Raw genomic sequence first — 27,726 nt, forward strand, 5'->3', positions numbered from 1 at the left:
AGCAAGTCACCAATTTTTGTCGTACAGTTAAACCTGGTGGTGACGCCGTGCTTTTTCAGGGCCCTGGCAATCCTTTCCGTGGTCCCTGCGACGTAGGGAATGACGGCCCAAGCTCTTTCGTCTTCCGTTTTTTCACTTGAAAGTGGTTTTCTTTTAATGGTCCTTTTCAGGGCCGAATCCGGGTAGCCATTCTTTTTCAATGCTGCAATTAGATGTTTCTCTTCTTCTGCCAGTGACTCAGCATCTGAAAAGCGGTGGGCCCGGTGAAAAAGTGTATTTATCGAGGATGCCTTTTGCACAGGATAGTGGTGCGAGGCATAGTCTAGATACTGGTCCGTATGCGTGGCTTTCCGATATACAGAGTGCCCGAGGTGACCGTCACATGAATTCACATGAATTTTGTTCACATGAACTGAGCACAAAGTTCACATGAATTTTGAAATACCTAAATAACTTTGTCATCACCAACAAACCAACGCGGTTGCACCGGAAACATGGAGAAATTGGAAAATTTAAATAATTTTGTCTAATCTAATCAATGAGTCAATTTTTTATACTTTGTAATGAATAAGCCTTGGGTTTAATCTATTCACCACAAAAGTCATGAAGTATTCTCAGAAATTTCGACTGAAGTGATTAAATGTTGCTTTTATAATTGGATCAGGATTCTGCACTGGAACTGTTCTTCAGTCAGTGTGAGCGGAAGTCAAATTTTCAATTTTTGATTACTGAAATTTAGTGACTACTCAATTGTAGCAATCACTCTTTCAAGCTTCAAAGTAGATTGCAATAAAAATTACTTTAAACAAAATGTATTGCTTCAAAGTAAAAATTACCAAAGATGTAATTGCGAGTGGAGACTCAATTACTTTTCCTTTGTTACATCACATCACCCGTTATAATGGACTTACACTGCATTTCATTATTTATGGCATTCAATTGGTTGATTATTCGAGTTTACGTTTCCTCTTTCTTATGCCATAGTTGTTAATTGTTAATCACCTTTTCTTACGCTTAGGATCTCCCTGTCCTTCCTGAAGACAGCACTGCGTCTGGGAGAAAATCTGCCAACCCCTCTTTGTTCCCAGTGACACCTTCAGCGTCTACACATCTCGCGTCTGCTGCTTCTGTTTCTTCGCAAATGGGAACTTCCTACACGGGTGGTTTGAGTACACAGACTGTTGCCCCACCGACACGTAGCCTCTTGTTTTACCAAGGCTGCCTATCGAGATGGAGCCGACGGTAAAGTTACTCATCATGCTGTCCATTAAGTTTTCATTACATTGACATGTTTTCAGTTTTTTTTCATTTGTTGAGAGTGGAGATCTGATTTTTGAAGTGAAATTTGGACTTGTCACTATCTACCTTTCTGATGCATTCCTGTTGAGGCTGGGCATAGCTTTATATATATTTATCCATTAATTATTTTGTTTATATGACTAACCTTTATAATGGGCTTTTCAGTCATATTTCTCTTTCAAAACCCATCTGCAATTGAAGATAACGTATATTTTTACAATCAATTATTTTAATTGCATTGTCGAACGTGATGTAATTGATTACTTTAGCATTGTTCTCCCTGTACCCATCTTCTGTAGTTAGAGTAATATTGCTTTTGTGTCTTAATCTCTGTCCTGCCTCATTGATGGCGATGAAATTTGCTGGGATTATCATGAGAAGGGGAAAATTGACCGGGGTGGGGAATCTTTTTGTTATCTTTGGTTTGCCAGGTCAATGTACCGACCAGTATGCTGCCCACAATAGTCAGGCGTGTACATATTTTGTATTCATTCAAAGTACCTGGGCAGATTATTACTCTCTGTGCATTGAACAAGAGAAAAGTCTGTGTGTACTTGTTTCATTGGACTTTGATGAGAAGCCTGCAGTTTTTCTATCTTACTTTCTAAAAAAAAAGTGATCTTTTTTCCATATTATATCGATCATCATGTATCACTCATCGTAGTCCATGATGTTTGTTGCACTTTATTATGATTAGGTGTGAGTTTTTGTCAGTGTGGCTTACTAAAGAGATTTTTTATACTTGTTGCTGAAAAGTAATGTAGTGAGGCCGGTTATGTTTTGAGTTTTTGTAAGAGTCCTGTAGGGAAGCTGTAGATTTCAGATGCCAATGAAGTGAGGAGGTTGTAATGAGATCATCACATTGAAATGAGCAAGTGTTCCAGTTCCTTTTCGGTAGTTCTCTTGTAGGCTTGCGTAAGGTTGATACCAGGAGAACTATGAATCGCTAGCCAAGTGTGCTGCAAGTTTTGCTGTGTACTTTGTGAGGTCAGTTCTTTGTTTAAATTAGAGATGAGTCAGTTTGGTTCTTCAGTCCTTTGTTCAACTGATTCTTGAGCTTGGTGTCACAGCTGTACCCATTTTGAAATGGAACCAAAATAATTGTACAAAACTTGATACGAAAAATGTTCTTGATGACATAATTTGTATTCTGTACATTATATATAGCGATGAAATGAATTGATTCAATTGTAAGATTATTTGATGTGTTTTAGGCAGTTTCCATGGTACACTAATGAGTTCAATGTTATTGGCTTAGCTTGAAGATATTTGAGCAAGCTTCTCTGATATAATTTTCTTGCATTTAGTTGCCTATATAATGCTTAATTTAAAGTGAACTGCATTAGTTAACTCACTTGGGTGGGTTAGACCAATGGCGAAGGAAAATAGAAGGGAGTTTCCCTACATTCCACGTCTGCATTTCATAGGCTGAGCTTGGCATTATGTGAGTTAGCCTTCGTGCAATTATAAATTTCTTTTGATCTAATCACATGAAGTACCTCATGCCTCCTAAAATTAATATACTTTTTTTGACGAATAGTCTTTAAAAATTATGCTTTGCAAATGGAACAGAGAATAGCTAGAACACAGATCTAGGACCAGGAACAGATTCCAGGAGCCGGACCGGAATCAGAACCGACAAAATAGTGGAACTGACCAATCCTAAGTTTAAATGAAATGCATTTTATTTATATTCTAGCTTCACTTCTCTTTGAAGTGCCCAGTTTATTGCTTGAGAAGATTGAAGTCATCTTTTTCTTTTGATTCGCTAATCTTTTTTATCTTGGGTCACAAAGTTAAACCCTCATGTTGAACATGATTGAATAATGAGATGCATAAGTAGTTCATTTATCCCAGTCTCATGGAATCAAAGTATGTTTATGAAATATTTTTCTGTAGACAAGGTTAGTTGTGGTTATAATACTGGCTACTTCCTGGTATTACCTTGCAGAATTTTAATTTATTGTTACATTCCATTTATGCAGTTGAATTTTTTTTTGCCATCATATGTGTCATGTGATATTTGTACCCTGGTGCTATCAAATCAGTGATACACAAAAATGATTTTTTTTAAATTGAACTAGCCTCTTATGTTATAGCTCTTATGGTTGAAATATTGCTTAAAGGATCATATGAGTATGATGTTAGTAGCAGTAAGTATTGCTTAAGGCTATTCCTTTAAGGAAAATACATATTTGAGTCTTTCATAATTATTTGAAAAGATTTTATTTTATAGCATTGCATTATTCAGTATGAAAAATGGCTTTTTTCTGCTTAAATAATGAAATGAGGTCGCTTTAAGCTTCAATTTTCCAAATACCAAAGTCCTCACAATTGATCTATGCTGTGATACAGTGTTTCTACTGTCCATTTAAAAGGCTTGGATTTGCTTTAATATACATAAGCATTTGTTAGGAACTCCTCAAATCCTTGAAAATTGGAAAGTTTTGTGGAGGAAATTAGTGCAAAGCTGAAGTTGTATTGCATTGATAATTTCTGGTTGAGCAATAATTTGACTCATGTCAACAATTTTTTGTGTCTCCTTTATCCATCTATCTGTCTTTTCTTTGCATGCCGAAGGCTATATTATAATTGCCATCTGTATTACATTTGTTTTTCCAAATCTAAGTACATAATGCTATATTCAGTCCACATTTATTTTTTTTAATTATTGGATACATTATGGATTGGCTAAATAATTCATTAAATTAATAGTTTATGTACTTTTCATGGACAGTTTAAATTGAACAGAAGTTTAGTGAATGCATGGATTGAATTGGAGCTGTGTCTATTCAATTTTTTTGCGTTTCTCCCAGTTGAGTGTTTACACAGTGTATTTTTCTGTTCATTCTTGCTTTGATGCATTCTCACACGAACTAGTGTGTATGTATTCATGTTCCGCATACCCAATCCTTCATATTGATTTTTAGCAAAATATAAGAGTAAATATTCCTGAGTTGAGTGCTTTTGGTTAAGGTTGGCATTATTTGAGTTAGCTTTTCTGCTTTAATTCTGACTTGTGTCTATTCCATGCTTAAATTGCTGCACATTAAGCTGGTTCACTTACTGCATGGGTTAGGCTGATGCATGGGAAATTTGAAATGAGTTTGCTTTCATTCTAAGGCTGCATTTAATTTGATAAGCTACTATTTGAGCGACTGTGCATTATTGGCATTGATTTTGTTTAAATCCTACTAAGTACCTTATGCCTCCTGAAGTGAACAGACATATTTTTGAAAATTCATCTTAATTTGTAGGTAATAAGATTCATTGAATTAGTGCTGACCCGTAATTTTAGGCCTTTTGCTCCAGAATAGTAGATTATATATTCAAAGCGTAGGCTCTCAAATGGCTTAATGAATGGATTTCACATAATGTTAGATTGCCCATAGTATGACGTTCAAGTGTAGAGAGGATCCCATGTTGTCTTATTTTGTTGTTAAACAAATTTTTGGGAAATGAAAGGGATGTTTTCCCAGTTACCAATTTATTTCTGCAATATAAGGGATAAGAAATGACCACCTCAAAATTTTCCTTGCTTATTCTAATATTGTATTAGAGGAAAATACTGAAGAAGCATTCAGCTAAACTGTTTGGTCAGTTTTTGTTCGTATATTTTGTTATTAAATAGTTGTCTTATTTGATGTATGATATAAGCATCACGATATATGTATCACAAAAATAATGCCTGTTAATCAGTATGTAAATATATGTACTTGTTTTGCAGCACTCATAATCACTGTCACATTGTCAATAACTTTATAGGTCTAGTTGCTGGCAGACCTCTCCTTTATTTTTCTCTGCATTCCCCTTACTACAATCTTAGAACGGTCACAGAAATAATCATTCAGCTATCAGAATTTTTAAGTATTCGTGGAAAAAATGTAACTCATAATGTGAAAAACCTACTTGATTAATTAATCTCAAGAGTTGACTTTGGCCCTTGTGTTCCATCGAGTTTTATCAACAACATGATATCAAAGGTAATGGTGATAACTGTTCAAACTGAGTGAGATGTTGTTATTGGGATGTGTCTGTAAGTACATATTTAATTGCAGTAGAGCACTAATTATCTGTCGTTCAATGAATTGTTTTAACTCTCTGTCAGTTGTTCAGCCTGTCCTTCCAACCCCACCCTATACCCATTTATCTATCTCTTCTCCCCTTTTAAGAGTACCCTTCATATTGCTCTGAATATATGTATTACTTACCATTTTGCCCAAAATCTTTGGGATTAATTATAGTAGTTAAATTGGGAGAAATACAGCATTTCCAAATAGGTTGGTTGCAGCCAGAAAAGAATTTTTGAGTGTAGTCTTTGGGGGTTCATTTTGGGAGGATATACGCAAAAGACTTTATTTGCTAAACATTTTGGGGAATTAGAACTCGGATGCTTTTTCCCAATCGCTGCAACGCTGATTTCAGTCGAATGGTTGCTAGAGGAAGCACTGCAGGTAAACTAAGGCCTAAGTCATGAACGGGTTACACTGGTCAAGAAAAGTACATATTTTCTTCCGCCAACATAAAATGTATGCTTATTCTAATGAATGCTTTGCCAATGAGATCAAAATAACAGGTAAAAAAGCTGTGCCATATACAGTTTCAAGTGTCAGAAAAGCACATAATTGTGATGGCTAGGATAACAGCAAGTGTAGTGAACATCAACATAAGAAGGAAAGTTAGGCCCTAATTTTGTTGTTATATCAATCAATATTTTTCAAGTAAGGGCACCATCCTTTTTGAACATATCCAAAATTTGATGGCTAATTATTTTCATATGTTCAGTTTTTTTCTTATGTGTTGTGTTGAAACGTGTGAATGAAAGGTGCCAGGTGAAAGGTAAGTTTTCATCATCTTAGGACCCCTGGGGCTTTTGATTCTAGGTTTAATAGATATAATTTATTTAAACTGGGAAATAAAATTGGTGGAAATCATTTGGGAATCTGTGAACCAATATCTTGCTACCAAGCCACATTCATGATCAATATTTCTCAAATGTGCCAACTCATTGGTTTAAAATTTATTTTCAGGATATAAGTGCATAATAAAAATGAAAATTTTATTTATGGCACACTAAATGTCAGTCAGATCTTTCTTTTTTGACTCTCTGCTGAGGTTTCCCTCTGAGGTTCAGTAATAACGGATAATTGGTGCGCTACTGTACGTGGGAAGAGAAGTTTATGCTGATCTATATTTACACCTTGATATTTTTTGCCAAAAACTATCTGGGTAAAAACGAATTATTTTATTTTTGAACTATGATTTATTTCTATTGGATGCAGATCATCAAGTTAATCTTAGATTGTATAGGAGAAATAATAAGTTTAACATTTCACTTTAATTTAATTGTGTGCTTGTTTTTAGTCACTCATTAATGGCTGTGTAATTCATTTCCTTTTCCTGAGAATTGAGCTTGTTTATTTTGAATAACTTTATTATCTCAGATTCCATTGTGTTTCTTTTTAATACATGTTACTACAACGTTGGAAATTTCAAATATTTTATGGATGTATATTCAATTTTTCGTCTTGTATTGTATTAGAATGTGTAGAGGAGGCATTTTATCTGTACATAATCACGGTTTATGTAAACAGGTAATCTGTTGCCTTTTTGTGATCGCTCTAAAGTATTTATCTACAAATGTACCCTCAGTTATAATGAGGTCAAACAGTCAAATTATATCCATAATTTCTGTTGTTTTAATTTGAGTAGTCGGTTACGTGAAAATTGGTCATAATTTTTACTTATTTTGTATCTCTTTCGAAGGCTTTCACAGTTTGTTTGATATCTGTCTCTGTTGATTTAAGTAAGCATCACTGAGGCTGGTTTGTTGTGAACATTCTTGCATTATTGAGTCATGAATCCTTAATTGGTCATGTATATTTCCCATCTATACCAAAAGGCATCTGAATGAGGTAAATTTTCAGCCAATCTGCCTGAAAATGCACTTTTTTTTCTCAAGCATAATTTGCAAATAATGCCTCTTGCATTTTTGAACGGGTCTCTCTTGTGTATATTTTGCTGTTGGCAAAAGTTTCCAATGCCGCAAATGAATGAATTTTTTTCATCATTCAATCATTCACCTTTTTGGTTTTGTACGTTATAATGTATGTGTTCACTTTGGTGATTGAGTTGCAATATCATCTGGGCTTAAGCATACCTGTATTATTTGATAATGCCATTATTATTTGTATTCTGCCAATTAGTATTGTGGTGTACAAAAGTTTGGTACAGAGGCTCATTCAGATTTGTTCCAATTATGGGTTCCAGTGGGCAGCAAACACTCTACATCCTTATATCAAAAAACACTTCAAACTATTTCTTGTTTAGCATTCATGCTTCATTTATGAAATATTTATCATCTCAGAAAATATGGTGTTATCTTAAGTTTTTCTTGGACGCTTACAGGAGACTATATGGAACTTAGTTGTGTTGCCTCTTGCCCCATAATCAAGAAGTGCAAATGGTTGTTACTATTGATTCTATGCGGCGAATTCCGAAATGCATTCATAATCACTCTAAATTTGAACCTGAGTTTGTGCATAGCATAATTATTCTACTTTCGAGTTAGAGTGTATTGTTTTTATATGTTGAATTGAAAGGAATATGGTGGCACAAAAGTTGTTTTCCTTAAAAATTTTTGCTACAGGAGACCTTAAGTCTCATATATTATGGGATGAGGAACATTTATTCAAGCAATGTGGAGATGCACTTGTTAAATGTAGAGAGAAATTGGCAACCTATATCGCTGTTTACTTGTCGAATGAATTAAAATGGTTAAAGGATGGCAATCAAGTGATTGAAAATAGCATAAAATAGATTTCAGTGAGCCTTTGGAAGAGGAGTGCCAATTTCTCTCTTTGTTTTGACGATGAATCTTTGACCCAAAACTTTGTTTTGATTTCTTGACTTGGGATTTTGAACGTTGTCGGTCAGATGGGTGATTGTGTCAAATGATGTTTTGAAGTTGTTCAAAGTGTAAAAGTGAAATATTGCTAAAGAAATTATTGATGCTGGAAGATGTGTGTGTTTTTGCTTTGAGAAAGAAGTAATCATCCTCGGAGTGGTATTTTTTTACTAGGGACTGATAGTGATGCGTAACTATTTAATGATACTAATGTTGAACTATAATTATTGTGTCAAAAATGATTCAAACTGTACTTATTGTAAAAAAAATATAGATATTGCTATTGTTATTTTTTCTGTTTTCTCTGAAGCTTGCAAATGCATACCTAGTTACTGTGGGAGGTACAATGATGCTAGAATTATTTTTTACTGTTAATTGTGGTAGAGCTAAAAAAAACGAGAGAGAGTCATATTTTTCCATTTTTTGATCCGTCACCTACTTCTTCTATTAGCTATTCCTGGCGTAAAATCCTCTCCTCTAACCCTTTTGCTGATAAGTATGGTACAGTGTGAGTTGGAGAAAACTGATGTCATTAGCGCCATGAGGAGACAGAAACGTGGTGTTTTGGTATTAGCTCGACCTTAACGTAAGGTACCAAGGGGGACCACGGCTTAACGTCGCTTCTGATAAACGGAGTGCTGAACAATGATCTATCTGAATGATGAACTGTACACATATTTACAAATAGGATATATATTCCGAAGACTTGGTCTTAGGTGGGATTAGTTGTAAGTTGCGAATGACATATGTGTGTATACAGTACTAGACCCTCAATTTACGATATTAATCCATTTTGGATCAACAGTGGTACAGCAGGTTCCATTGTGCGTTTGTTGAATTTTTATTATTTGCAAAAGAGGAATTGGTTGGAAGGGCATTGGCCTATGTAAATTTTGGTTTATCAAAAAAGTTTGTTTCGTGTACAAATGAGCCTAGGATTGCATTTGTGATGGCATATTTTTAATTAGAAATAAAATTGGTCAAACTTGGAATTTCAAAAAATCAGCCAAGATTTCAATCATAAGTTAAGCTCATTGTAAAGGAAAGTTCTAGTATACAGGTATTAAATCATCTATCACTATACAGGTGATATATCATCTATCATTAAACATGCATTTGTTTGCGTAATCTGCCTGGTTTTTTTTTTTAACAGTTAAACTTCAGGGCCCTGGAGGTAGTTATTGATATTACCTGATTCGAGATAGTTTTATATCTGAGAGGGACCCTGATCTCAGTCCTCAGAGACAGCTCTTGATAGTGATGTGTAAACATTGAAAACAGTTGAGCAAAGTAAAAGTTGTGGAAAATTACTTCAGCTGCAGTTTAGGTATATCATGATGAGAAAGTGTAAGGATTAGATTCTTGGGCAAGCTATTTAATGTTTTTTATTTCCTCTTCAAACTTCACAAATATGGTTATTAGACTTTATAAACAAACTCGGGAGCATAACACACATCTGCACGCCACAACTTTTACAACCATACTCCTCATACTCTCCCTCCTGCGTCGTCAACAACAATCGCTCCACTCCCCCTCTGCTGCTCATTATTGCCCGCCTCATTGTCCTCCTCCCACCAATCTTCACACCAACATCTAACACAAAATTAAGTGTTTCAGCCAGGGGCGGATCCAGGATTTCTTTCTGGGGGGGGCACAAGCAAGGCTGTATCCAGGATTTTGTTCTAGGGGCCACAAGGATACCTCGTAATACAAAACGAACGAAATGATAACGGGACCGTATTAAAAATCTTGCATATTTATTAAGAGTCTGGGGGGGCACGTGCCCCCGTTTCCCCCCCTAGATCCGCCTATAGTTACAGCTATTTACTAATGAGAGGTATGGCTGGCAGTCTTTACACAGGAAAAAATTTCTGGAGGGCAGGAACCCCCAAATCTCCCTCTCCTGGGAACATGCCTGAAATAATGATAAGTGAGGGTAAACTTTGATTTTTTTAAATTGCCTTAATAAAAATTACGAGAGAATGCTTGAGTGAGGAAGATTTGTTTTCATTGTGACTTGTCGTTCCATTCCATGCACAGAATTCTTTCATTGAATTGTGATTTTGCCCTAGGCATGTTCTATTGTTTTCATTAATATGTAGACAACCACTAAACTGATGTGGTCGGGTTGGTGAAAAATTGGAAGGTTGGCACATGAGGTAATTTGCATCCTGTACGCCACCAAGAGTGGACAAGGACGGATGCGGGGGCGACCACGCCAGTGAGACTGGAGTCAAAACTCCTGGCGCAAAAGTTCTAGGGAAGGGAATGCAATGGGAATACTCACGTTCACGCACAGATTGAGCCGTGGGAGTGTTTCCTTTTGGGCTCCTTGTCAAGGTTTTTCATCTCTTTGGATTCATATTTGAACTCACCATTTACAAAGTTCATGCATGTGGCTCCGTAGCTCAGTAGGTGTGTTTTGCCCACATTTTTTCTGCTTAAGTTTTGGGAGCATTCGAATCTGAAGCACTTATGTAATTATAAATTTTTTATTTTGTGGAAAGAATCATTTTTAACATCTACGTAATAGATGCAGTTGACTCAGTAAATAATTGATAGATTTTTTGTGAAAGACTAAATTTATTAAAATAATGGCTAAGTTAACACATTTCCAATTGTAAGCAGATTCATTCTCGAGGAGGAAATAAGCAGAGGGAGTGATAGAGTTTGTTTCTTCGTGTCCTTTTGGCTTATCACTGATCAATTTCAGCTGATAAAAATTTCTAATCATATTAACAACAATTCCCACTTAATAACCGGATACACTCGTAGGTAAAATCATTTTTATAACCCTAGAGTAAGAAAAATAATTGGAATTCGACATATAATCATAGTTATCAAATTTCAGGTACTTCATTACTAAAAATGTGGGAAGTTACATCTATGAAAGCACAAACACTATCCTAACAGTGTATATGCCTACCACAAATAGCTATAAGGACCAGGTGGAAATTCTATCATTTTATCCCGAAGAAAATACATAACAGTAAAATCACGGATTAGCTTGAATAAAAAGTTTGAAGACATGAGTGACCATCATTTCGGTCATCAATGTATAATTATTAAAATTCATGGGGTTAATTAGTGTTAAGAGTTCATTTACCAATATATTTCTGCCTATTTCCACTCGGGGAATGAATGTTTAGAAGTGAAAGTGTTAATGTAGATAGTCACAAAAAATTTGAAAACAAGTTTTTCTTGAGTCAACTACATAGTGTGTGTCGATTTTAAGAATTCCTCTTTTAAAAAAATGAAAATATGATTCTGTCAGATTCAAACCATCCCAGAACTTCACTGCATCTAGCGCGCACAGAAAAGACCTAATTGGAGCAATATGGAGCCACTCGCGTATTGGTGAGACAAATGGTGAGTCCAAGCATGAACTTAGGAGAGGAAAACCTTTGCCATGGAGTCGAAAACACTCCTAAGGGTTGTGGACGAGAGTTCTTCAGTGCGTTCTGAAATTCGCTGGGCCTTTTGCCCCTGGAGTTTGACTCCTGCTTCGGTAGATTGGTATCATCTGCATCCACCCTCTCTTGGTGCCGTGAAGGCCAAGGATGCAGGTCGCGTCATGCGCCAACCCTCCCAAGTTTTCACTGACCTGACCTCATCAGTTGAGTGGGGCTCTAATGTGTCCACATAGTATTGGAAACGATAGTACATACATATTATGAGTGAATTAAATAAAACTTATCATACTGTCCTCAATTGGATTGCAAAAATGTGTCTCCAGGTTCAATTTAGTGTTAAATTGATGATGCTATTTTTGTATTTTTTTAACTTTTTAAAAAAATGAAATAATTAATGACTAAATGATGATGCTATGCATCAAAACACATTATGCATGACCAATTTTCACGATTATAAAGTAAACAGTATGCAATTTTCTTTAATTCATTCATCTGACTGTTCCATCATATCTCATCTGATTCGGTTGAACATATTTTATATTATAGGTTTTTGAATTCTCGGAAGGATGGAGAGCTAGCATATCATTGCCTAAAACATCCAATTTGCTTCTGGTAAAAGTCATGTTGAGGTACAGATGTTAACTATGTATTACTACGCATATTAGGGATCAGGGGTACTATTATCTGTTCATTTTATCTCTGCGGGTCAGCTTTCGTGAGATCCCGGACACTATCGGAGGGCTTCGCTGAAGGGGAAGGGCCTCGCTGAAGGGGAAGGGGTAGTACCGAGAGAGAGAGCAGGAGCGACCTTAACGTTGCCAAATGTACACAGGCGCCCTAGTGTCCCACTGAAAAGATACGTGGGCACAGATATTTTGGGCCCTGCGGCGAAACAATGCATACAATGTATAGCTTCTTATTTAGAGGGGGTTGATGTGGTAGAATAAGGAACAGTAAGTTATAAGTTGGATTTAAATGGAAGACTCGAAGAGCACCAAGAGAACGCGCGATATTTGGCAACACAGCTAGCAGATTCACGAAGTTGACACGACGGAGGTCTGAGAGCGACTGAAATTCCAAAGTGCTATGCCACGCCTACTGTCTGCTGATTGGAAGAGGGAAAGTCACGTGTAGATAAACTTTCCCTCCTCTTACCCCAACTCGGTTAAGCCACACCAGCTCACCCGCAAAGATAAAGTGAACAGACCTTAACTTGCCAGAAATTTTCTCATTTGCCTGCCGATCCTATGAGTTCAGCATTGACCACATCAACTCACCTTGTACATAGTTCCTTTATGCTAGTTTTTGCTTCATCTGTTCTGTTTACTACTAAAGGTATTCTACAGGTTAACTTAGGTTTACATAAAAAATTTGTGTCATCCCACCTGTCCCACTTCTGAAATTGCTCTTTGATTCCATCATATTCTCTTCTGCCCCCTATCCGTTTACTTAAAGTTTTTCCCTCTTGCTTGGTTCCCTGCTTAGCACACCATCCAAGTATTTTATCTTTAAGTTTCCTCTCCCATTCCACCAGGTCTTGTGCTTCCTCATATCTCTTCCTCTCCATCCACTTCACCTGCTTTATATGTACCCACTTCTCAAAGCCTCTTCACTTTTCTATAAACCCTTGATATTGATACTCACAATAGCTATTTCCTTTACATAAATATGTCTTTGGTAATGAATAGGGTAGTTTCCTTCATCAAAGAAAACGAAAGGCATTTGATTGCGATTTGTTACCCAAAATTAGTGTATTCATAATATACAAGTTTTTTGATTTTAGAAATCCCAGTTTAGACGAATGGCAATGGTCAATTTTAACCACATTTGAAAAAGGCCAGATTGGTGCCCATGCGATCCCACTCCACGTGACGTCACAGGGGCCTAGTTCCTGTACGAGTAGATAGGAGTTTATAACTTCTGAGGCACAGAGCTCAAGGGAATGTCTTAATAATCACCTATTAAAACTGGTTAAAGTCGGAAAATTTCCTTCGTTTGTTAGGGTATCAATAATCCTTATTCAAGCCAAGCGCCACCTGCTAGCATCCTGCATTGTATCAGAGCTCGAAGCCTCGCCCCAATGTCACCTCACTTGCGGCAGCGGGAACCAGAATGACGTCACAAGGAGTTTTCCCATCATTCCTATTCAGCCGTCGCATTTTCGCGCTCTTAAAAATTTTCACTTTTCATTTAATCGCGAAAAATAGATATAGACATTAAAAAATCTAAAGCATGAAATACATACTCCAGGAGTAATAATATTTCGATTTAGGCAATAAAAAATAATAGGAAATCACCCTATTGTCTTCCTGATATATATCTTTACTGCTGCATACATTTTCCTCTATGTGCTGCCCAAATAATTTAACTGCTTCAGATTATGACTGACTCCAGACTGTAAGATTCATGTCATAGTAGAATAAAGTTTTTCTATAATGCAAAGTTATATCTTAATTATAAACAAGTTTTGAAATTACAGCAGTAATACTACTGCTGATACTGATGAACTTTACTTAAGTGAACATCAGACGGTGGAAAATCTTTTCCATTACCTACGTGTTTAAAAGAGAAAATGTTGAAATTCCCTAGGATATCTTTCAAAATAAATTATGCAATAGTATAGGTCAACTTCCTTTTCCCCTTCAGCCTTTTAATCAATATAAAAAAATTTAAAAAAATATGAGCGCTTTGAGTTTTCTGGTTCATGGGCGAAATCTTTAAATTTCGATATCAGTATGTGGCACAATAAGGCTCCACCTGGTAATTATAAAATATTTTATTCTCAAATAGTAACACACATTAAAATTATAACCTAGAACATACAAAATACAACCCAACCATTTTTATAATATAGGCATAAAATTCATTATCTCCCAATCATAAATTTTTATAGAACAGTTTTATTTACAAAAAAATACCTATCTTTCTAAGTTAACACAGTTACTTTTTTTTTTGATGCAATTGATCTGTTGTGCCATACTGGACACCATGCGATTGTTTATAATGGCATTGATGAAGATATAATCGTTAAATTAGTTAAAAAGCACACAATTGTAATTAAGAAAGCATACAGTGACACTTGGAGGCCATAGTTTAGTATTGTATATGTTAACATATCTTTACTCTTGCAGCAATTATTTCTTTCACTCTCTTTTTGTTGTAATACAATGTGTACTTTGCAATTATTAGCTGTTTCACTGGATTGCTCCGCATTGAGGCCACTATGTAGACGTTTATTCAATCTGTAAGTGGAAGAATACTTTTGTTAGACACTGCAGTACTACTTATTAAGAAATTCCCATTTTCATCTTTCTTCCCATATTACCCATGCTAACATGTCACATTTAAAGTTAAAACCTTCGGTGGCATTGTGCCCCCTACGCAATGGTAATTCTACAGATTCTGTAAATTGTTTCCATAGAGCAGAGTGTAGGAACACTTCAGAAGTTCTGTATTATCAGAAACAGTGAAAGTAGTTTCATACAAGTGCAATGCAAGGCTGTAGATGGCAAATTTTTGAGTGGTAAACGCTACACTGGTATTAGTACACACTAGTCTGTGACAAGTAAATCATGCTGTAGCACATTAAGGATGCTGGCCAGCTTGGTCACTTACCACTTTGCTGAACTGTTCCTACACTTTGAATTCTCAGAGTCTGAGCTGCCGGAAGAAGACCAAGATGAGTTCAATTCAGAGTTGCTTGAACTTGAGCTGGAAGAAGACCAAGATGAGTTTAATTCAGAGTTGCTTGAACTTGAGCTGGAAGAAGACCAAGATGAGTTTAATTCAGAGTTGCTTGAACTTTCATCATCACTAGTCCCTTCCGAATCATCGCTCGAATTGCTGTCCGAAGTGCTGCCACTCTCGGATGTTGATTCACTTGATCTGAAAAGGAGTTGAAAATCTTGAATGCACTGACTACTCATATTGTCATCCATGATTTCCAATAGCATCATGGAAATCATGGGTCGTGTATGCCGCAAGTATATGGCAACAGCTTTAAGTCCATGATCACCCCTTCAACATCTTAACACATACAGGTTAGTCCATTTTTAAGGGCGTCTCACTCCCTATTCACCATTCTTCATTACTTTAGTAAATCTATCAGTTACATTCTGAAACGCTATGGGGTTGATTATTGTTAATAGTGATATTAATTTTCTTAATATTCACTCTCTCTCTTAGGGTATGTGGGATATGAAACTGAACTACCTATTAGTTTAATTAGGCAGAAAAAAATTAAGGCATTTCGTCTCACACTGTTGCCAAAATTGCTCCTAAAGCACCCTGAAAAACAAAGCCATTCCCCTTGAATACCTTTGACTCTCAGGGAAATTTATTACTGCTCTGCAGTGGACAACCCTGTTAATTCATTCATTTATAATAACCAGCCTGTAAGTACTCTATATGGTTAATTTTTTACAAGTTATTTATAGAAAATAGAAGAAACTAAAGAAATAATGGTTGAGCAAATTTTGTCGTATAAACTAAAAAGGAGGATATAAACCAAACTTCCCCACATTTAAAAATTAAAATTGAGTCGCTGCATATTCAAAACAAAAGGCATGATTTGCATCCACTTTACATGTGACACTGGGGTGATATAAATGCACTGGCACATATTTTAATGGCAGCTTTGTAAAGGACATTCACAGGGAAAGAATGGTGATTTAAGGTGTTGAAATTGATGTGTAGTGTTTTTGTTTTGTTTTGAACATGCAATCATTAATCTGTAAAATTTAAATGTTGAACCTTAGCAAGGCAGGATAGTGTATTTAAAGTTCAAATGAAAAAAGATAGTGTTTACAATGATTTTGTCACGTATTAAATTAATTTTTTCTTATTGGAGATTAAAAATAGCAAAACCTAAAATGATTTAAGACAGGTGAAGATAGCTTGTAAAAAAGAAACAAATATGATGAAAAAGTAACGCCTTTTCCCGAACTAATTGAAAATCTTCTGTTCCCTTGCTAGTCTGTGCACTGCGGAGACTTATGTAGTTGAGAAGAGTTTTAATTGATGCTGCAGCTGAGCTGTTAATTCAAATATTAGATGTCGAAAGTGTTTTACATTATGGGGGGGGGGCACCAATCCTGCCTGGGGCTTTTAAGTTCAGGGGCAATGGAATAACCCCTGTAACATGGGGAAGGGGGTTGCCTGGGACCCTCGTCTGGAAAATTTATTCAACTTAGCCTCTGAAAACAAAATTTGAAGTAAAAACAATACAAAAATGTTGTTAAACTTATTTCAACTTTTGATGTTTTCGTATGCACTGTACTTGAATGTACAGGTTTCGTGCTTTTTTCGGACAAATTTTAATAGGGTAAGGATGGTCGGAAGGTAGGGTCGGAAATTTTGAAATAGGGTAAGAATGCATTGTCACCCGGGTCTGGTGTGTACTGGAAATTTCAGTGAAGCAGTCAGATTATCAGGATGTGAAATGAGTTCGATTTGCAAAGCGTTTCCCGGCAGAACGAACATATGGCAGTCACTCGGTGAAATCGTGATACATATGAAAAAGGAGAAACTTAATGCTTTCACATGAACATTTATTCACACATAGGAGGAGGCTCCCCCTAACTCCTTTCTACCGCACGACCAAGTTCTTTCCCCTTCCCTCATCTCTGTTGACCGATCCGTTCAATCCCAATACCCTCCTCCCTCCCCCTCCAAGCCTAAAGGTGTAAATTGATTAAATGGACCTCTGTGGAGTTCACCTGATGATGACGTCTTACGTTGAAACCGTGGTCGTGTAAATGTGTGAATAAATATATTCATGTGAAAGCACAAAGTTTCTTCTTTTTTTCATTTTTCGTAATGAATCGCTTTCACAAAGTTACGCCTCGAACAATCAATTTCAACAAAAAAAAAGGAGAAGTTACCTTTCGGAATCCGAAGTTCCGCTGGACGACCCTTCGCTCTCTCCCGAATCGGAATCGCTTTCCGAAGAGGACGTCGTCCCCTCCGATTCGAGGCAGCTGCCATCCGAGCCGTTGTCGTCCGACCACTCTTCCGCCTCCTCGTCCGTCGTCTGCGCCGCCTCCGGCTTCGCCTTGCGGTACTGCATCCACTTGGGCTTGGCCGGGTTCTCCGGCACGGGGGCCTCGGCTTTCGCCGCTACGCCCTTCTCAGCAGCAGCAGTCTTCGCTTTCGGCACCGGCATTCTTTGCTAGACCCGCCCTTATGCGAGTTGCGCTCTGTGCTGGATAAATCGACGGCCGTCACGCGAAACAGCGGCGACTAGCTTCCCTCACGCGATGATAGCAACACTTCCTTCCACGTGGCTGCTTTCCTCCCTGTCGAAGAAGGAATGAATAAATCATGAGACCAAATGCCATTGGTGCCCTCACATGAGAAGTGGTTGCTCTCATTGTTTGATTGATGTCTGACGACGACAGTTTCGCCGATACGCCGAAACAGTCTTATGTTATAGCAGTGATAGTTTTCTTCATTGCGACCCTAGTGAACCTGAATGAAAGAATACCGCTGCTATTCTTATCCCCAGACTGAACCACGAACTTGGCCAGGTGAAAGCTTTGGAGGCTTTAGTCCCCCCCAGATCTTTTCCCCAGTGGCGACTACCCGCGATGCATATAATAAGGAAACCACTAGCCTAGGGGCATCTATGTTCTCACTCATAAGGTTCCGATAATGTTTCGTTTCATAAAGACTGCGAATCGCTAGCGATGAATTTAATATTCATCATTATGAAAAACATTTTTAAAAACGATCAACAGCCGACTTGTTGAAATGTTCATGTAAATTGACAGCAATACATCACACAATTCGTATACCCCAATGGATGTGGTTCGCCATGAAAAAATATTTGAGTTAACCGGGATTCGAACCCGGATCTCCCGATTGCTGGTCAGGTGTGTTAGCCATGCTTTGAAATTCGTATACCAATGAAGGGCAACCTCCCCACCCCCAAAGCAAATGTCTGACTACGTGCCTGTATTTAACGATAGCCCCTGATATTATCTCGAAAAAACTATTGCCTCGGTTCGATGAAATAAGTCCATACAACCATACTCTACGTATTAAAAATAGGTACCTACCCCAGGTTTATTTATCGCTTTAAAGCGGAAGCGTAATCGAACACCATCCTAGAAAAAGCGTTAACTCACGTTGCGATGAAGTAAAGGGTCATTTCCTCTTCAAATGAAAGACCTTGTTCGGAATGGACACTAATCGTACTGCTGTTATTCAAAACACCCAAATCCATATGAATAACAAGACGCCTTTTTATTCAATTGGCACTGATCAGGTTTACAAATAATGAGGACCTTATCACTATCAAACTTAGCTGTTGATACAGTTTATCAGAAAAATTGAAAATAAAGATATGTCAGTATATATGAACACACCTTCGTTATCTAATCGCGTTGACCGTTACACACACACACTCATATTCGTCTCTGCACAACATGATTAGCCTTCAAATGTTCGGAAAAAGGCGTTCGGAATGATAAATCAAACTTAAAATCCAGCCATGTATAAGAAATTTTAAAATACTACATCAACGCTACGGTTACCAAGTTAGTAAGTTGACAGACTAAGGTTAAAACGCCATTTAGGAAGGTAACTTTAAAGTCAGTGATATCGCGATGAAAACCTTAATGATGGGCATAAGCCAAGCGTTGCCAAATTTATTAGTGTACAATTACGCTAGCAGGAATTTCTAGTAAGGCAATAGCTCGGACATAACAATGAGAAACGATAAAAGAATCCCATGTTAAAACGCATCGGGAATGTAGTCAGACTTGCGGGTTAACATGTCACAGGAGTAAGGCTATTACCGAAGGCCTAATTACCCGAAAAATTCACATGTACGAGTTGATGCCTAAACGTATGAAGGCGTGAATGAGCACTAAAATGCACCGTGTAACCACCCATCTTGTACGAATGCATGAACAAAAAAGAGAACCTGTTCTAATTTGGTTTGCGCGTTCGTACATGTTCCGTTCCGGTCCACCAAAATCTTTCATGCAAAAACACATGAACTCGTATGGGTTAATAACCGAGCCTTCAGACATTAGCAACAATTAAGAGTAGTAACTCTGCTGAATTCAACATCGCAAATGCATTCGGGATTGCAGGGAAACAAAACGTATGGGCCAGAAAATAGTTCACTGTGTTAAGTACTTACTTTCTACTGCGCAAGCTTCTCCTCGGCTGGTACCTACACTTCCTCCACCTAGAGGCTGCAAACTTCAACTGCTCAGTCTTGGCAGAACTGTCGCGAGGAAGACAACACGCATAAATGTAGTTCTTGGTGTGCGACCGCGGAATTTATATGAATCCGTTTTTGGGATTCCTCGTGCTCCGCCCTTGACCGGAAGGTGACGAACTGCTTCACACGAGCATACGCTAATGGCCCAGCAAGCCTCTGTCGCCGTGCAGTTGTGGTGAGGGGAGCCACTTTCCAGGTGTGCTTCCGACGCCTTCTGCTGCCGCGGGTGAGTCAAATGCATCCAATGCGCTCAAGTCCCACTCGATTCCATTGGGGTAACTTCTTGCCGGGTTAGGATTAACGCTGGATCTTTAGGGCGCAGGCACGTAGCAAAAAAATTGCTTCGAGAGGGGGAGGCGCTTGGGAAGTTTGAGGGTCACCTGCACTGATATTTTGTTAGCAATTCGCACGCATCGGAAACCATATATCGATGGCTAAGTTCTAACAACACGTATCTCCAAATTTGGCCGGTTTGAGACGGGTATCTTAAACAAACTGTTATGACATTTAAAAAATAAAATTCAAGCAAAAAACTCTCTGTTTGCAAGTGTATGCTTCTTTTTCGGTTTTATGACTTTTTGGTTTTTAGTTATTAACAGTGTACATTTAAAGATATAAATCGTTTCTTTTGCTTTCCTGAAAAGTTTCTATTTTTGAGATACGTGTTGCTACAACTTAGCCATCGATATGTTTTATCAAGTCAGCTATAGAGGGTGGAGAAAAAAATCTGTCGAGAAATTTTAACCCTGGATGGCAAATGCCAGTAAGAACCGAAATTACTAATGACGTTTAGGTTGAAATCGCACCATTTTTAAACTATAGAAAGCTGAGCGCTCCGATTGGCCGCGAGTTTGTCCTGTTGTCAGCTGCTCTGGACAAATCATGACTTCGTCCTATCCTAGGCATCCGACAACAGGACTAACTCGCCTATTTTAGACTTTCGGAGCGCTTGGCTAAAAGTTTCTATAGTTAAAAAACGGTGCGTTTTCGACGTAAACATCATAAGTAGTTTCTGGCATCAGCTATCCAGGGTTGAAATTACGTGAAATCATTAAGTCAGCTATATATTTCGTTTGCATTGTGCTGTGCTAACAATCAAATTCAACATTGGTTATTGTCAGACATGAAATGTTTACTACTTCGGAAAATGGATTGTCAGAGGATAGATGCGTTAGTGGTCTCTTCAGCACACGCTCAGTGGATAGTCGTCACTAGGGAATAAATTTCTGGGGGCTGACGCCATTAGCTTTCGCGTACTCAACTTCGGGAAGTTATTGGCGACTCTCGCTACGATTGTTGTATTATCTTCTTAATCGTAATGTTATCGGCAGTCAAGCCTTATCCACGAAAGAACGGGAATGAAGGAAGGCTTTTCAATTATATTGACTTTTATTGTATTCTGGGCTGTCCTTCCCAGCAATACGCACGAAAACGCTTTCTGCGGAGGAAATTAAAAAGTATGTACTTCGTTTGTCAAATCCGTGAGGAATTCCTGATGCTCGTAAGCTCCCCCTCGAATAGCAATCTCTTTGCTGGTCAAATTCCCTTCCTCGATGAGCTACTTGGGCACGCCTCGACCGCACCGCAGAAAAAGCCCTCCCTCCAAACCCAAGGGGGTTATTTCTTCTCGAATGCTTAGTCATGGTTCGGCGGCATTGGCAATTCGGCCTCAATGTGGGACTTGGAAAATTTTCGGCTCGTGGGTAGTAAGATCCGCGACTGTACTGTCATTCTTTTTCAATGCAATTTAATATTTCCAAATTTATTTCAAATATTGTATATCACGGCAGGCGCGCAGCTAGGAATTGAGGCTAGGGGTGGGGTTTTAGGCACAACTCATACTGGGGAGTTAAGGGGTATGGAATACCCGCCAGGGGAGCAGGAGGTACGGAGCCCCTCCCCCAGAAAAAAATAATAAATGGTTCAAAATGGTGAGTTTTACGGCCTTCTGAGGGATATTTTATAATCCTTATATTATTCTATAAGTAATATTAATTCTATTAAGTAAAATGGATTAAACTTAAACATTTCTCTGAGCTCTGGGGGGGTTTATCCCCCAAACCCCCCCCCCCTCGCTGCGCCACTGTATCACGTTACGTCCTTATTTAAAATACACAACGTAACCTTATATTTATCATGGACCCCCTCCCAAAATATTGGGTCAACAAACGCTATTGCTATGCAGTTGCGTTATCTCGAGTCATTTTCCTCACTAAAACTTGAAGTGCCCACTCCGTGATCGTCTCTAGTTGAGAGCGAGTGTAAGTGCTTACTGCAACGTGGGAGGCTATTTATGCATTGCAGGCTCACTTTTGTTCTAATTACGCTAGGACCCTGTGAGATCAGGTCATATCTGCAACTCCTTTATCTATAATTTTGACCAGTAGTATTTTTTCCATTATTTCGAAGAGATTTTGTATCGATTGATTTTTTTACCTCTTGACGTAAATGTAGAAGTTACTGCTTTATGTCAGACAATGGAATTTTTACTGCTAAGTTCTGACTTCACACTAGGTACTCTAAATATATTTCCATGGCACCTAATCTTTGCCCTCTTCATTTTTTTTTTAAATTGCTAAAAAGTTTTACCGGTTACCGGGCGAAGTAGCCAATTGTTAAACTATGCAACAGACTTCAAGGTCACAAAAACATTTTACAAAAAAGTGAATATTATGTGTATAGGCATTTCAACCTGATTACGGAAATGAAACTCAAAATTTCTTATCGCCCACAGTTTTTGCACCAATAGCGCACATTTGCAATTGTTGGCAATGCAATATTTAATTTTTTATGTATCCTGTTAGTTCGCAATAGGTTGGAAGGTTCCATTAGAATATCAAGTGAATGGGACGACGATAAAGGAAAATTTGGGAAATGTCGGATGCCTTGGCGACTATTGCTGAATCCTATACCGTGAGCACACTGACAGTTCTCATCAGGGAAATGCAGCGGATACGCTGAGAAAATACGGGGTGGCAGATGTTATTGAATGTTCGGTTTCATACTCCCTGAATGCATCTGTTTAACTGTGTGCATATTTCCAAATGTTGTTGGTTTAAACTTGTATTCTCCTTTAACATGATACGTTTGGGTTGTAGGTAATATTTACCTAACTACTGCGTGTTATCGATATTGGCGCTATAAGTATGTCATTTATTTTAGAGTTTCATTTTTCGAATTCAGGTAAAGCCTGAAATACATAAAGGACCCCTACTTTTGTGTCACAGGGCTCGTGAAATCTTTCACTGAGATATTGGAGTACGCAATTGACACACCCACCACTTTAACGGCTGTATGCGAATATTAACCGAAAAAATTACTAGTTATGGACTTAAATTAGGTAAAATGCGTGGCTCGTAAATGATTAAAAATTCATGTCTAATTTTAAGAGCATTAATACATGTAATTTTTTAAAAAAGACACAAAATATCACATCCCTATTGAATGCTGTGGTATTTTCCTTAAAGTGAGTGAACAAATGAACGATCGAAATGATCGTTTCTGGGTTTGCAGTGCTAAGCCGTAAACAGTCAATTCATGAACGCTCGATTTTATGGACCGTGATTACGCGCAAAAAAGGAGTACCTACTTTTTTGGGGAAGCATTAGGATCAAATTACATTTAGGGGGAGAGGAGTTTTTAAAGTGTTGCCGACAACCAACGTAATAATATATATATATGGACTATGATATGTTTTTAATCGCATCGAAATTGGTTGCATCGTTTGCACGATACGGCTCCTCCAACTCTGAAGTGTGTTGATTTTTTTCACGGACAATAGGCGGTGTACTTCATCCAATTCCAAGGACTTAGCCTGTATATATTTGGGGGGGGGGGTCATTTTGAGGAAGGGGTGCACTGAAGACCGCGACAGATTTTTCCCGTCCTTTTATTACCTTTGGGCCTATCTCCTCCCTTCATAAATATCTCCCTCCCACCCACCCACCCTCCCGAGGTCCCCAGCTGTTTCGCAGCGCTTGCCGTGCATCGGCAGAGCCCGCGACCGTAACCTAAGGAACCTGTATTTGTGGCAGGATTAGTCATCTCGGTATTTCGAAGGTGGTTTCATGTCTTGAGGAAGGCGTATCATTTATCTATCGTTTCCAGTCATGGCTCGCACTGACGTGTACTTGTAGATTGGCAGCGCCCTTTACTCCTCTGTCATAAGTGGTGATTTAATGGCGTCAGGCGTAATGCTGTGGGATTCAATTCCAACGAAATGTGGTAGCGTAATTAAAACTCAGTATAGATCTCAGAAATTTTTAAAAATAGCAAGTTTTTATGAAAACCTCGATAAGAAGGCGGGACAACTTAATCGCTCGAATAGAGAGTTAATTTAGGATTAATCTGGTGAAATTTTAACACATTGGTGAATCCAAAGTTAGTGACAATTTTCCATAAATGCTTTTAATTGACTTCAAGAATGGTTTCGATTCATTTTTTGTGAATCAGGTGAAGAATAATAACTGAAGATGATACAACAGATGTTGAAACCGATATTGAAGTAAACATAAAAGTATTTTCGGAAAACTGCCGGTAACTTACAGGCACGTAGTCTCTGATATATTGATTCGTCGGCCATATCTTGAGGCATGATGGCCTGATGTAGGCAATCTTCCTTGGATAAGTCGATGGCAAGAATGGAAAAGGATGAATATTTGTGGATTTCTTTTCTTTTACGTCCTTAATAACCTGCCCTGTGACACTTATGATGGGCCTTCCATTGCCCTTATTCCCGTCCACCTGTTTATTTTTCGAAGATTGTTTTCAACTGGCCATCATACGTCATGATGAGGCCAACCAAGTTGTCCCGTCTTTTAAAAGGTCTGATAAGACATTTCTTCTCTCCCACTCTTCTTAGCACTTCCTCATTGCATACTCGGTCGATCCAATGACTAATTGCAATTTTTTAGAACGTTGATGAGGTATGCAAATTTCAATTCCAAATTAAATAACTATAGTCATCTGGGTAATGCTTAAAATTTTTCCAAATTTTCATAGGAACTTAGTGAAGTTTTTTTTTTTTGCATTTGAAAAATCTTTCGCATTTCAGATAATCGTGCCTCATTATGTGGCCAATTTAAGTAACCATGAAAGAGTCCGGTCGAAATTGCGGTGTGCTTGATATTCCATTATATTTTCTCTTCCTTTATGGCGTCATATTTTCTACATTTAAATACTATCGCACAAGACGTCTCAATTGGCGTAAAAAATATTTCTCAAAATATTTATCTAGATTTATCGGTCCTGTCGGACCAGGGAATATAATGAATGAGTTTCTCATAGGTACTGTATTTTCTGTGTCGCTTTGTGAGATATCTTTTCTTAATTTCTCAAGCAATCCAAGATTAGTACGTGGCCTCCGAGTCTCTAGCGGATATTTCTGCGTTAATCAACGAGGCTATAAGGAGTATGAAGAGGTTCTAAATGAGGTTCTACGTATCGCTCTGAAAGATATCTTTTCTTAATTTCTCAAGCAATCAAGGCCTTGCACGTAGTCCCTGAGTCTCTATTGGATATCGCAACGTTAATCTACGAGATCAGACGAAATACTAAACTATGGTAAGGGCCGCTCTGACCGTTTTTGAAAACGTTGTCATCATCTTAACAGAAATTAAAACGCTCGTACATAGGTACTATCGTTTGCTGAAGTCTGTGTGCACACATATGCTCCACTCTTCGGTCGAATGCATGAGGTGTATTTATGGGAAAGGGATGGGATGGTTGGATGGGCACACAATGCACATGACGTTAGGCCCTCGCTGCAAGAGCCATACCTCTCGCCCATTGCCTCATAGAACGGCTTATGACTCTGGAGTCAAACACCAGCACCTCGAATATGTAAATGTGACAGCGACGACGGCGATAGATGGCCATCAAGTTCCGCTGTATCGTTCGATCATGTAAGCCACCGTCATCGCGCCTAGCATATAGGTACTAGCGCGCGAGGTTGGTACCATTGGGAAATCTGAAGGGTCAATGAAATCCTTCGACAGACTCTGTCCGTGAATGCGTCGTCTGCGGTGTCTTTGAAATAACAAACAACGAAAACATATAATGGAGTTGTTCAAGGCTAAGTACTTCGCTTCGCCAATAGGTAATATTATGATAAAGTATTATGGTAAAGTGTAGTATTACTTCTCGATGTGTGATCACGTAGTTTATTAAGCTAATGCTCGCCAGGAGATGCTGCAGTCATTATATTTGCTATGCCGTAGCGAATGGTCGAAAAGTCGTAGCCTTGGATTGAAACTAATTAATGTTGAAATGATAATGGAAAAGTAAAATTCGAAGGAAGTGTAATCACGCTAGCGATTTGAATGTAAGTAGTTAATAGTTGATTTATGATGATTAAAAAATCGAATAGAAGTTTAACGATGTTGATATATTGGAGAACGTTCTTGGAAAATGTTGATAATAAAACTTCGGTACAAATTAATTGACTTTTAAATCATGGATGTACTTCAATTAGCAGTACTTTCCAATTTGCTGTGTGGAAATAAAGCAGCATAATCGAATTCACCACCATGCGCATGTAGCAATTGAACAACCAGGACAATTAATAAAGTCAAGACAGCACTCCAGTGGAAATAATTAAGACTTTTATTGTTTTTTACTCGATTATAGGGCATTTTTAAATTAAATAAACAATAATTTTATGCTAATACATGCATTTAGTGCTCGTTTTTATGCCAGCATATGCTTATCACCATCGGTTTCGAACGTGATAGGCCGATGACGCTCGCAGCGTGATAAGGAGTGCGATCACGGTTTCATAATCGCTGCTATCACCTTCCGTCGGGGGAATCGCGTTGCCCCTGGCAACGACATCGCTCTCACCCTTCTCGCACAATCAGGGTGCAGGCCAGTGGAAGGTGTCCGAGTAGTGGAAGGAATTTGGAAACCACGCGTCCACCATCAATCGGAATTCTCTTTCTTTTGCACTCCCATTCTTTGCCTTCCCCTCTCCATATATTCCCATTTTAAAATTTTTTCCCCATTTCATCAAATTTCTTGATGGCATTGCGAGGGTGTCTTTCACATGCATTGATATCCTTGGATTCTTTTCGCTCCACATCCCAGGCCGCACGACCCGCAATAGAGAAGCTTTCTACCACCCCAAGCTCCGACTCTCAATTTCCCAAAGATCCCTTTTATACCGTTTTCCTTCCCTTTCCAATTCCCTCTCCAACTGCTACTTCTTCTTCCCAAAGCCTCCCGCACCAGTGTCGACAGCCAACTGCAAAGCCTGAAAAGATTCTCTGGTATAGTATATTGCGTTTGATAAACGTCAATTTTATTTACCAATTATGTCTATTCTTGCTTTTACCATATTTAAATAATTAATTACTTAATTACTACCCAATTTATGTAACCCAATACAAAGTCTTAAGTGCTTTTTTTGTGTCAAATAAGTAAATGAAGTAAATAAGTTTGAGGCTTGCCCTGTTCAGAGACGGGCGATCGATTTAGGTGAGTGATACCGTGGACCGAGTGAAATCAGAGACGCAGTGGAATGGTGCGCCCCAAGACCGACACCAAATGAAGGTAGGATCATAATTTTGACACATCCTTAAATTCCCGAATGTGTGCGTGAACTTAGATCATTTTATTCCCAGCTCTCACACAGTTTTACCGATTTTTTCCAAACTTTTTCAAACTCTCCCCATGAATAAGTGAGCACTCGTACCAAGTACCACTCGTATTGCCAAGTTACATAACATAATAACATAAGTTACATAACCAAGTTACGGGTTAAACGCGTTATCTAGATAAAATTGATATATTTTAGCACGTACTTTCGTCTGGTTAAGTGAAAAGTGCTTACAATATATTCTCGAATCGTTCATAAATAGTCCGCATCATATCGTTAC

The 27,726-nt window shown here is 38.1% G+C and overlaps 2 protein-coding genes across 8 annotated transcripts in view; one reads left to right on the forward strand and one right to left on the reverse strand.

Moving 5' to 3' along the window:
- Positions 1-8,495, forward strand: part of LOC124164902 (protein FAM91A1) — a 49,740-nt gene extending 41,245 nt beyond the window's left edge. The window contains exon 17 of the mRNA XM_046542131.1: positions 1,019-8,495. Coding sequence (XP_046398087.1) covers positions 1,019-1,246 — 228 coding nt within the window. The 3' untranslated portion in view covers positions 1,247-8,495. The remainder of the gene's footprint in view (positions 1-1,018) is intronic.
- Positions 8,496-14,380: 5,885 nt separating this feature from the next.
- Positions 14,381-20,004, reverse strand: LOC124165752 (uncharacterized protein DDB_G0271670-like). Of its 7 annotated transcripts, none has more exons than XM_046543239.1 (5): positions 19,769-20,001; positions 17,502-17,915; positions 15,391-15,504; positions 15,235-15,342; positions 14,381-14,861 (listed from the first exon to the last, which is right to left on the reverse strand). In XM_046543239.1, coding segments are annotated over exons 2-5 (504 nt in total). In that variant the 5' UTR covers positions 17,783-17,915; positions 19,769-20,001; the 3' UTR covers positions 14,381-14,860. The 7 variants fall into 7 exon arrangements, with proteins under 7 accessions (XP_046399195.1, XP_046399196.1, XP_046399197.1 ...); XM_046543240.1 differs by having other exon boundaries at positions 15,235-15,294; positions 15,343-15,504; positions 19,769-20,000; XM_046543241.1 differs by lacking the exon at positions 15,391-15,504 and having other exon boundaries at positions 15,235-15,330; positions 19,769-20,004.
- Between the last annotated feature and the right edge of the window lie 7,722 nt (positions 20,005-27,726).

The sequence above is a fragment of the Ischnura elegans genome, chromosome 9, assembly GCF_921293095.1.
Source record: "Ischnura elegans chromosome 9, ioIscEleg1.1, whole genome shotgun sequence".
Lineage (NCBI taxonomy): Eukaryota > Metazoa > Arthropoda > Insecta > Odonata > Coenagrionidae > Ischnura > Ischnura elegans.

Coding starts and splice junctions, on each gene's coding strand:
- LOC124165752 (XM_046543235.1), bottom strand. CDS start 17,782: ATGCCGGTGCCGAAAGCGAAGACTGCTGCTGCTGAGAAGGGCGTAGCG. Junction 15,505..17,501: donor GGAACTTCGGATTCCGAAAG/GTAACTTCTCCT, acceptor ACTCCTTTTCAG/ATCAAGTGAATCAACATCCG.